This window comes from Salmo trutta, chromosome 20, assembly GCF_901001165.1.
Source record: "Salmo trutta chromosome 20, fSalTru1.1, whole genome shotgun sequence".
Taxonomy (NCBI): Eukaryota; Metazoa; Chordata; class Actinopteri; order Salmoniformes; family Salmonidae; genus Salmo; species Salmo trutta.
In genome coordinates this window covers 24,642,604-24,654,548 of record NC_042976.1, presented here as the reverse complement: position 1 = coordinate 24,654,548, position 11,945 = coordinate 24,642,604, and the positions used below count along the sequence as shown (strand labels likewise).

Genomic DNA, 11,945 nt, shown 5'->3' with positions numbered 1-11,945 from the left:
CATTGCATTGTTTTTGTCTTTTGAATTTGTTTCTGACGCTGTTTCTGTCTCGTCTCTGTCCGTTATAATTAAATGTTTTACTCCCCGTACCTGCTTCGTCTCTCCAGCGTCATTCCGCGTGACAGAATGCAGCAGCCCACTGTCACGTCTGCTCCCGTTCTTCCCTTCCCCTGGCGCTTGAGGGCGCCAGATTACCCTGCATCACACGCTCCTGCCATCCATCACCCACACCTGCCTTCCCTCTTCACTCGCATCAGCATTATTGGACTCACCTGGACTCACTTATCTCCTGTTTATTTCCTCCCCTATATTTGTCAGTTCCCCAGCTCTGTTCCCCGCTGCTGCATTGATTGTTTTTGTCTTTAGTTTTAGTTATTGATGCTGTTCCTGTCTCTGTCCGTTATAATTAAATGTTTTACTCCCCATACCTGCTTCGTCTCTCCAGCGTCAACACATGTGACAGAATGCAGCAGCCAACATACGAAGCATCGGGGAGTACTGGTGTTCCGGTTGGAATGGTGGCAGCGGCTCTGGGTCGCCATCGATGGAACCGGGGGTACCTCAGCCAGCCGGTTGGGCTTTCACGCCCTGGCTGGCTCGAGAGGTTTCGTTTCCTCGGTTGACTCGAGAGGTTTCGTTTCCAACAACATTTTTTTGCAAACAACAACCCAGAATAAACAACCCTGAATGACGGGTCACCACAGGATATGTGATTTAATTAGCTAGTTCTATACGTTGTCTTTCTTTCTCATGCCCTTTATTTAGGGTTATATTCCACCGAAGTTGCATTACTTTTCAAAGTTTTGTACAATAATTGTGTAGTAGTACACCACCAATACATTGGTTAATAAACCAAACATTTTGCATTTTTTATAGAGGTTACCAAGCTTTCTTATTTTCGGAAAATGAAACCGAAAGTTCTTAGATATGCTCTGCTGAAACGGAATTGGTTAGATCGGCATATAATGCTGGCATGATCTGACAGGACGTTGCTACAAAAAGTTTCAGCACCCATTTCTGATTTTAAATTAGTTCTTTAGTTCTGAAGATGTCAATATTGAATTACAAGGAGCGTTATGGTTGCCGAAAGCTGTTGGCGATGATGACAAATGATGACATATCCTCACTTCGATTTACTGTCACTAACAAAAAGAAGGATATTTTCGAGAGCACATCAGGTAGGGTCGGGAGTCCAAGTTTTTTCATCCTTCATTGAAGCTAGAATCCTTAGTTACTACATCCATATTTGGACTTATACATTAATTCTATATACCCATTGATTCATGAAGAATACAGGGGCGAAAATCTGATATCAACTTTGGGGGGGACAATTACATGAAATTTTCTCAAGAGCAATTCCTGAGGGGGACACCAAAAGTAGTGCTGTAACACATAGCCTACATTGTAATATGGTAAATGTATGTTGAGGAACAAAAGAAATAAGGTGTTTGCCGTACTCCTAACTACCGGTACCCAAAACTACACAACTACTCACAACAGCAATACCATTGCCTTTAACAAATCTTAGTTCAGTCACCAGTTTAAGTTGAGAGTGGGGGGTATCCATGGCATTTTCCAATTATGTTCCTATTTTGCAAGTCAAAAAAATTGAGAACCTTTCATAATGTTGCCAAACAAAGACTCAACAAACTTACCTGAGACTCCGTCTCTGCCAGTCTGTCCCTGCATATCTGCTGTCTGTGTGCCATCTGTTGCCTGCTCTGCCTAATGACATCATTGTGAAACATTTCCATTAGAATTTCATTTCTTTCTTATGAACATTTTATCAACTAGTCTTTGAGATATTAGGCTACTAGGGTTCTTACTTTGCGTTTTGGTGTACTGAAAAATACTCTGATGTCCGTCTTTTATTTTTCTGCCACTTTTCTACTTGGCTGGCTGGCTACACACACACACAGTGTGTAGGTTATTTACAGTAGGAGATGGGCTTCTATCATCTTATCTTTTATCATTCTATTTGGGCTTTGATCTAAAAGGTAGCTAGCAAATGTGAAACGGATTAAAATGACAAGAGTTGACAGCTGTATGAGTTCACCATTTACACAACATATGCTGCAACCTTCTGTAATTTTAATAGTTTGTTTCATATTGGCTGGCTTCCAACAATAGCTGAATTTGCAAAGCAAGCGAGCACCAATTCCGTTTCAGTGGTGCTATAATCTATAATCTTTGCTACCCGGGTTAAATAAAATAAATAAAAGTTCCCTTGCGACAATTTAGCTTTTGCAATGAGACCATTAAATATATTTAAGACAATGGTAGAAGAAGAGTGTAGTTCTGTTCAGTTTGGACTTCAGTTTATCGCTAACCTTATCACAGGGACTTTGAAGCACTAACTTACATCATCTGCATGCTGATCTCGGAATAAATTAACGATAGCAAAGATTCCATCTTTGACGAGGCCACATAAATGGAATAGGTACTAGCTAGCTTAATAGTTAATATTTGCAAGCTAGCTGCATATTCAGCTAGTGTGTGCGCGCGATTGACTGGATTAACCTTACGTCAGTTACGTTCATTGAGTGCCTTTCAGACAGTAGACACGACCCCTCTGTTACCTTGCCAGTGGATCAAACCATTGTGAGGAAAAGGGTGGGGGGGTCGCAATCTTTTGAAACTTAAAAACGCGCTATTAAGTGTCTATAATCAGCACAATTGCTTTCATTGCGTATTATTAATATTATTTAAATTACATAGTTATGTTTCAGTGATATATTGGGGGGGACAAATCATATTTTTCCCAGGATGGGGGGGTCGTGTCCCCCCCGCCCCCCCCCCCGGGATTTCCACCCCTGGAAGAATATAATTTAAATGCCCCATGAGCGTAGTTAATCAGAAACCAAAGTACAAGTGTGTTTTACTCTGATGTTTGTAAACGATGTAAATGTCAACAAACACTGTATAGCCTAAAACTATCATTTGATATCATGGATGGTCAGTACTTGCATCCATAGATCTGAATTTGTGAGTGGTTACATTTCTCCGGGGTGTCTGATTTGTATTTGTTTCGTTTAACGATTCTAGCTTTAAAAACACATCTGTATTAAAACGTGAATACATTGTTATACAATTCATTCATTTAGCCTGCAATTGGTTTTAGAACATGTGGATAAAATGTACTTTCTTAGCTCCATGTATTGAAGGTAGACTCAGCAATATCTTCATAGCAGGGTGACTGTTTGCAGACATCAACAACAGAATTCACATACGTGCCATTGCCAAGATTGCCAGACAGTTATTGTGCCCTACCTTGAGGCATACCCTATACTCACATCACCAGATAAATCATGTTTGATGACTTTGAAACCATGAATGTGTTCAGAATGTGCCGTGTTGTAAAAAAGTATTTCCATAATTTACCAATGAATATCCAGTGGTGGTGTGAAAAGCTTTATCTGTAATTGTGCTGCTCAGATATGTGATATCTCATTAGAGTCCTTTGGGTCATATTCTTATGTTACAGAATCAATGAATACCATCCTTTCAAACACAGAGAATGCAGAGGCATTCCTGAAACGCAGGAAAGTTCAACGTGACTTCATATTCAGATACCTGACGGAGGACGAGGGGGTTGTAATACCCAAAAGCAGCAACAAAGACCAGCTAGTGAAGAAGGCCCTTGAGATCTGGACTATTAAGAAGGTATTTTTAGAGCAGATACATTTGTTCACTTGGGGAACTAAGAGGTAAGGTAAATAAACCACTTTCTATTGTCTCAATTATCTTCAGGTGCATCCACAAGATGTCTCCTTCAGTGCTTTAACAAGAGCAGCAGATTCTCAGATAGGAATGAGGTTTCCAACAGCACATGTCCCCCCTCAGCCTGTCTACTCTAAGCCGCACTACACATCCCAGGTAATAATAATATCAATCCTAATCCTGTGGCATGAAGTAATGCAGTGTAAAAAGTATTTTGTATTGTAGCGAACAAAGAAATTTCACCTCAGTTCTTAGAAATGCGAAGCTTTGGCCAGAACATTTATTCATTTTTTTAAAGAGATATGTTCTTGTCTGTAGATGTTGGACCTTCAAAGCCCAGCAGCTGAGACCAATCCAGGACCAGCTGTGACTATTCTGAGACAAATTGAGACCAGTTTGAGACCAATTGGTCTGAGAACAAGTGAGATCGTCTCTGTTTCCTCTGAGGTGACATACAGTGGTGGCTTTGACCACCTGGCCTTGGCCAGACAGTTTTGTCAGTGGTTCTTCCAGCTTCTCAACAGTCTGAACCCCTCCCTGGGCCAGCCTCCTCAGGAGTGGGGACCACAACACTTCTGGGCGGATGTGAGGCTACGTCTTCTCTCCAGCGCCGGAGAGCAGTATACAGAGGAGTATGAAGGAGCAGCAATGACCAGCCTGCGTCTCCTGGCCCTGGTGAGGGACGAGAGGCTATTGTTGAGCCCCAACCTGGAGCCTAGTGGCCTGAAGGCCCTGTCCTCCCCCCACGGCCTGGCGCTGGTGGCTGTGGCAGGGACCATCCACAGAGACAGAGAATGTGTCGGCATTTATGAGCAGGCGTTTGGCTTGTTACGCTCCCCACTGGACCAGAACAAATGGAAGATCAAGTTCATGGTCTTGAAGGTGAAGGGCCAGGAGGCTCTCAGGGTGGGAGAGAACCTGCTGTCTCCAATATTAACATGGGATTCCAACGACCTGCAGCTCCTCTGTAGATGAGGGACCTGGTGTGATCGTCAGCAGGGGTCTTCAACCGAGGGTCCGCACGTCTGGATCCTAACTATGGAGACATTTTAAGTTTCATTTAGCTTTATAAAATGGTACAGTAAATTCATTATCATGTAATGCTTCATAAGTTGCCTACTTCTAGGTTTACTCATTGTCGGAAAATGACTATTTAACTGTTCTCTAGTTTGGTACATTTTCCCCCCAGCTAATCAATCATGATACTGTAATTGACCTCAGTAACTTCTGATCTATTTATTCTAATTATTTGTTGGCTTTATTTAGGAATGAAGTCATTGAGACCAAAATCTATTTTTCAAGGGAGTCCTGCACAGATACACATTTTACATTATATCTACAAAGTCCAAAGGCTGTGAAAACTAGGCCACCACTCCCTTTTTCATTTGTGTTCTTTAACCCTCCATCTCTCTCTCTCCGTCGCGCTGTCCTCTCTCACTCTGTGTGAGAGTGTAGCCCATAGACCTGGCTCTGTGTGGTAGGGTAGAGAATACAGCAGTGACTGGGATTTTGGTTGGAAATGTTACATGTGGGTTATTCTTGGCATTCCCTGCAAACGAACTGAGCTAGTTAATGTCTCTGTCGGTCGGGGCTCTGCGCTTTACTGGGCCATAGTTGTGGCAGAGGAAACCACCACGGCCATTGTTCTCTGGCTGTTCATCTCACAGAAAGAATAATAACAAGTTGCCTGCCTTTATGGCACTTGGCTTCCCTCCGTTTAATAAGCGGTTTGGCCCATGGAACGGCTCTGACGCAAGAGCTTAAAAGATACCTCTCAAAAACGACACATAATTGGTTAGTAAAGACCCTACTTAGTATTTCCCACCACACTTTAGCTGAGACAGGTATTAAAGTTCTCTCTACTGCCCAACATTCTCACCATACCAGTATCAATTATTAGTCTTAAAAAAAGTGATTTGTTTTCATATATTACTTTTAGCCTTTTCATGTTGGCATAAAAAAAGTGTCCATTGATAAAAATTCCATATCTTTTGAATGAGTTATCCACATTTCAATGTTTTGAAAGGTTTTCTCATTACCATACTAACATGACGTCATAATTTGTGCTGCTAGTAGTTGCTACGGAAAGTTTCAGCACCCATTTCTGATTTTAAATGAGCTCTTTGTAGTTTTGAAGATGGCATGATTGAATTATAAGGAGTGTTATGGTTGCAGACAGCTGTTGGGGATAATGACAATGCATGACATATCCTCACTTTACTGTCACTAACAAAAATATGGATATTTTTCGAGAGCACATCAGGCAGGGTCAGTAGTCAAGCTCAGGTTTTTTTCTTGGTCATTAAAGCTGGAATCCTTAGTTTCTGTATCCATTTTTGACTTAGAAATGAATTATATCCATTCTTGAAGAATATAACGCAGGCAGCCTTGGTTAGTGTTGGGCCAGTAACCGGAAGGTTGCTGGATTGAATCCCCGAGCTGACAAGGTAAGAATCTGTCCTCCTACCCCTGAGCGAGGCAGTTAACCCACTGTTTCCCAGGTACCGTGGATGTTGATTAAGGCAGCCCCCCGCACCTCTGATTCAGAAGGGTTGAGTTAAATGCAGAAGACACATTTCAGTTGAATACATTCAGTTGGACAACTGACTAGGTATCCCCCTACCCCACCAGAACCCAAAATATAAGCATATTTACTCCAATGTTTATAAACGTCAACAAATACTGTATAGCCTCAACATGGTTAAGGACTATAATTTTGATGTCATGTGTGGTCTGTCTTTGCATCCATAGCTCTCTATGAATTTGAGAGTGGGTTTGAGGACCTTTTTAACTGATGATTGTGTTTTACTTTTCGTGTATTGAAGTGTTTATTGATGTCTATTATTGATGTGTTTAGTGCGTGTTGATGTGTATGCATGGCTCATCTGTAAAATAGACCTTGTTCTCAACATGACTTCTTGTCTAAATAAAGGTTGAATCAAAACAAGTAAATGGTGAGAGACTGTATGTTCTCATCATCCTTTCTCAAACACTTTCTGCCAAACTGATGGTATACTGGTGAAACTGATGTTTATTCTTTAGATATAGTAAAACGTATCCTGTCTGTTTTTAACGTGGGTTGCTGTTTCATGCTGGTGTAATATATATGAAATAGTATGACATTATATACCGGATAATTGTGTCCTAATATTTGAAATTATGTAATGTCATCCTGAAAGAATGATACCGATCTTTGTTCCCCTTTCTGACTTTCAGATTGACAAAGTCCCAACATTCCACAAGGGGGCAGGCATGCTACATCAATGAGAATTTATATTTTGATCCTCAGCCAAATCGAATGCTTTTAAAGCGATTACGTGGGGAAAGTAATCAATTCCTAAGCACAGCCTGGGCTACTTTATGTAAGCTGGCAGTGTCTTGTAGCCTAGATCGTGAACAAAACAGTAAATTTGAGAGTTTACCGTGAATTGTCTGCCATTAAATTAATAGGGTTGTAAACTATTGCCTTTCAAAGGTATGAAAACACATATTTGACTAGTTATTGAAGTGCCAGTGAAGTGGATTTATGTTGTAGAACTATAATCAATCAATAGGCAATATTTCTCCTCAACGTTGAGTAACAAATCACATTAAGAGGTAAATTCAATGTTTTTTTCAATGTGATTGCCGTCTTCGAAGTGCTACTCATTCAGAGCATTTCCAACATATACAAGCTTTGACAAACTTGTTGAGAAGACTTGCATAAAAAATATAACAAACTTGTATAGGAAAAATGGGGGTTAGGGTGATGGTGAACTAGATTCTGGGCAAGGCCTCTATAGATTGACATATGATGTCACCTTCTCTCTTCCTTTCTTCCCTTTATGTTAGCTAAATAAATGCATCTATTTACAGCTGACGTACTTTTTCTGTTTCAGGGTAAATTGATGTGGACTAGATAGAAACTCTGATATCTGCCTAACAGTGCTCTGTGCTTTGGCCCGGTGTAGTTTTACACTCACATGATTAGCTCACATAAACACTGGAAACGTTAGACCACAGGGCAATGCACAGGATCCCAGGAAACAAACAGGCGAATAGTGAGAGGATCCCGTTGCTGTGACGGTTTAGTTTAGCATCAATTAACCCAAACAACATCCAGAACACTTTTTACAGGAAAATAACTGTGTATTTATAAAAGGGGAAAATACAGGGAGAAATGTACCTAAATAGATTAAGCTAACATGGAGGTTTCAATCAGAAGAGCTTAAAATAAACCAGGAAACAATCACTGCTCTCCATCATCCTATACAGTGGTTGGATTGGGGTGGGTGGGGCTGGTACGTTGAACCAGTAACTCAGATTTTCTACTGCTTGAATGCCAGCTCAAAATTGGTTAATCCACAATACATATCAGGGAGTATTAGTGTTCAACTTTATTTTTCAACACACAGCCCTATAGAACATACAGCCCCATCCCACCATTTCCTCCATACTGCAGTGTTCCTCTCTGATAGCCAGGCCTTCACCACGTAGCGCAGGGCCCTGACGGTTCTCTCAGCTTGGCTCTAAATAGAGATGATCACGTTATCAGAGCGTTGCCAGGAGGTTGTCAGCTTGCGTTGGGCCTGCTGGCCATCCTGAACAGAGTGGCCGGTTGGCGGATGTGTGTTGGTGCCAGCCTCCCAGCACCCGTCCTCCAGGACATCTGCAGCTGAGAGCTGCCTGCCCACGCTGCATCTTAATCCCCATCTCTCTCAGCCTCTCCAGCCTCTCCCTCCAGCCCTCAGCCCACTGCTCGCCGGTTTGTATTAATTGCCCTTGCCTCGCTCGCTGTTTGCTTCTGATTACACTCATTAATTTCAATTCCCAGGGAACCCAGCCGCCGATTTAGACACACACACAAACACACACACACACACACTATGACATCAGTGCCTGGACATTTGGATGCTATTAATTGTTATTAATAGCAGCAATGTTCGCTCCCCGCCTCTCTCTGTCTGAAAGTAGACTGCCAGCGTGAAGGGTGAAGATGGGTACTGACCCTATGACCTTATGTCCCTATGCCCATAGCCAAGCCTCCAGATACCCAGGAGGTGGCTCAGATCTGGACCCATGCTAAATCTATATTACCTTGAGAAGTATTCAATATCCTATATAACTATTTCTGTACACACCTTTTCTACTCACATACTGTCAATACTTTCTTAGAAAAAAAGGTGCTATCTAGAACCTAAAAGGGTTCTTCATCTGTCCTCATGGGTGAACCCTTTGAAGAACCCTTCTTAGTTCCAGGTAGAACCCCTTTGAGTTCCATGTAGAACCCTTTCCACAGAGGCTTCTACATGGAACCCAAAAGAGTTCTACCTGTAACCAAAAAGGATTTTACCTGGAAACAAAAAGGGTTATCCTATGGGGACACCCGAAGAACTCTTTTGGAACTCTTTTTGAAGAGTGTACTGTCTATAGACACCATTCACACACACACATATTTATATTCCAGACTCTGGTCCGGAAGCTCATTTCCTGCAATTCTGTCAGTTTTCCAATGGGCTTTGTACTGCATATTTGAATACTGTATTTTTGACAGCTGTCTAATATTTTTGCTACTGTACATTGTATTTTAGTTACACTGTTTATACACCACTTATTTATAGGTATACTGGATTTTTGACATAGCTCACTCTTATAAACTCAGCAAAAAAAGCTGGACCCTGTCTTTCAAAGATAATTCGTAAAAATCCAAATAACTTCACAGATCTTCATTGTAAAGGGTTTAAACACTGTTTCCCATGCTTGTTCAATGAACCATAAACAATTAATGTGCATGCACCTGTGGAACGGTCGTTAAGACACTAACAGCTTACAGAAGGTAGGCAATTAAGGTCACAGTTATGAAAACTTAGGACACTAAAGAGGCCTTTCTACTGACTCTGAAAAACACCAAAAGAAAGATGCCCATCTGCATGAAAGTGCCTTATGCATGCTGCAAAGAGGCATGAGGACTGCAGATGTGGCCAGGGTAATAAATTGCAATGTTCGTACTGTGAGATGCCTAAAACAGCGCTACAGGGAGACAGAACGGACAGCTGATCGTCCTCACAGTGGCAAACCACGTGTAACAACACCTGCACAGGATCGGTACATCTGAACATCACACCTGCGGGACAGGTACAGGATGGCAACAACAACTGCCCGAGTTACACCAGGAACGCATAATCCCTCCATCAGTGTTCAGATTGTCCGCAGTAGGCTGAGAGACTGGACTGAGGGCTTGCAGGCCTGTTGTAAGGCAGGTCCTCACCAGACATCATCGGCAACAACGTCACCTATGGGCACAAACCCACCGGGGCTGGACCAGACAGGACTGGCAGGACTGACAAGTCGCAGTTTTGTCTCACCAGCTGTGATGGTCGGATCCGCGTTTATCGTCGAAGGAATGAGCATTACACCGAGTCCTGTACTCTGGAGCGGGATTGATTTGGAGGTGGAGGGTCCGCCATGGTCTGGGCCGATGTGTCACAGCATCATCGGACTGAGCTTGTTGTCATTGCAGGCAATCTCAACGCTGTGTGTTACAGGGAAGACATCCTCCTCCCTCATGTGGTACCCTTCCTGCAGGCTCATCCTGACATGACCCTCCAGCATGACAATGCCACCAGCCATACTGCTCATTCTGTGTGTGATTTACTGCAAGACAGGAATGTCAGTGTTCTGCCATGGCCAGCAAAGAGCTCGGATCTCAATCCCATTGAGCACGTCTGGGACCTGTTGGATCGGAGGGTGAGGGCTAGGGCCATTCCCCCCAGAAATGTATGGGAACTTGCAGGTGCCTTGGTGGAAGAGTGGAGTAACATCTCACAACAAGAACTGACAAATCTGGTGCAGTCCATGAGGAGGAGATGCACTGCAGTACTTAATGCAGCTGGTGGCCACACCAGATACTGACTGTTACTTTTTGACCCCCCTTTTGTTCAAGGACACATTATTCCATTTCTGTTAGTCACATGTCTGTGGAACTTCTTCAGTTTATGTCTCAGTTGTTGAATCTTGTTATGTTCATACAAATATTTACACATGTTAAGTTTGCTGAAAATCAACGCTGTTGACAGTGAGAGGACGTTTCTTTTTTGCTGAGTTTATGTCTCCTGTTGTACATATCATTCTTAGTATATCTCGTGTAAATCATCCGGTGTATACTGTATATGTATAGATTGCATTTGGATTACTCTTACTCTGCTATTTGGTTGTTAATTGGATTCTTCTTGATTTTTTAAATGTTGTATTATTTTGTACTGTTTGACATTTTATTGCATTGTTAGGAGCTACATTTGCTAAACTGTGTACATGACCAATACACTTTGACTTGATTTGAATGTAAAGCCATGAGAAATGTTTTAGCTTTCTCTCTTTCGCTCCCTCTTCCTCCAGCTCTCCTTCTCTCTCTCCTGCTGAGTGGAGGAGAGATTAGGACAAATGGAAAAATGGAAGTTTTAACAAATAATTCAGCTAAAAGTTATGATGTATAAGTAGGATGCAAGTTCCTGTGAGAGTGTGTGGGGGTAGCTACCACTCTGCTACAGCTGCCTTGCTACTTCTACAACTGTATCATCAACTGCTGGACTGTTCAACTACCTCTCCGGCCCTGTTCTACTGAACCTACCAGCGGAAACTCATTCACTGTATTTGGCCTACCAGAGGAGCAGTGAAAGTCTCACCTCCCACCCAGCTGCTGCTCCTCTCACTCTGTCACCTCACAGCCTGGGGCTTTCTGTGAAAACGAGTCTGCAGGAGTGATTCATGTTGTTGCTGTACCCTAACAGGCCTCCAGGGGGCAACACCTCAGGGGTCAGTGCTTTCTGCTCAAATCCCTTGCAGCCTGACTGACTTCCTCACACAACACAACCCACGCACTGTAAGCCAATTAAAGAACAGAGCTTGGATGGAAAAATTCAAATGTTCTGTTCTCGATTTCCCAAGAGAAGAGTGCTATTTTTTTACATCTTTTTTTTCAAGGGTTGTTTCGGCATTTCACCTATAGTGACTCAACAAACCGGATGAATGTCACAGTGAGTGGATGTGGGACATCTGGGACATCTTAGACATCTGGGACATTTCCTGCTTACCTCAAGACTGTTGGGGTACAACGTATCTCTTCAAGTCTCAGGCAAGGTTACTCACCACTGAACCACCTCTATTATACTTGATTATCTTTTCAAGGGTTTTCATACTGTATCTGTCACTCTCCAGTACCTTTCTAAAAGACCAGATAAAGAGCTCAG

General features: G+C 42.4%; 1 protein-coding gene across 1 annotated transcript; it reads left to right on the top strand.

The window, feature by feature from the left end:
* The first annotated feature begins 858 nt into the window (after positions 1 to 858).
* On the top strand, positions 859 to 5,956 carry LOC115155741 (uncharacterized protein C3orf38). The gene is made up of 4 exons (XM_029702655.1): positions 859 to 1,178; positions 3,485 to 3,663; positions 3,751 to 3,876; positions 4,039 to 5,956. Exons 1-4 carry the CDS (start codon positions 1,049 to 1,051, stop codon positions 4,693 to 4,695), a joined length of 1,092 nt encoding a protein of 363 aa, XP_029558515.1. The 5' UTR covers positions 859 to 1,048; the 3' UTR covers positions 4,696 to 5,956.
* The last annotated feature ends 5,989 nt before the right edge of the window (positions 5,957 to 11,945 follow it).

Bases quoted from the DNA above. Each gene is read 5' to 3' on its own strand.
- LOC115155741 (XM_029702655.1), top strand. From the start codon at position 1,049: ATGTCAATATTGAATTACAAGGAGCGTTATGGTTGCCGAAAGCTGTTG. The intron at 3,664-3,750 runs GTATTTTTAGAG...AATTATCTTCAG, and splicing joins AGATCTGGACTATTAAGAAG to GTGCATCCACAAGATGTCTC. The intron at 3,877-4,038 runs GTAATAATAATA...TCTTGTCTGTAG, and splicing joins AGCCGCACTACACATCCCAG to ATGTTGGACCTTCAAAGCCC.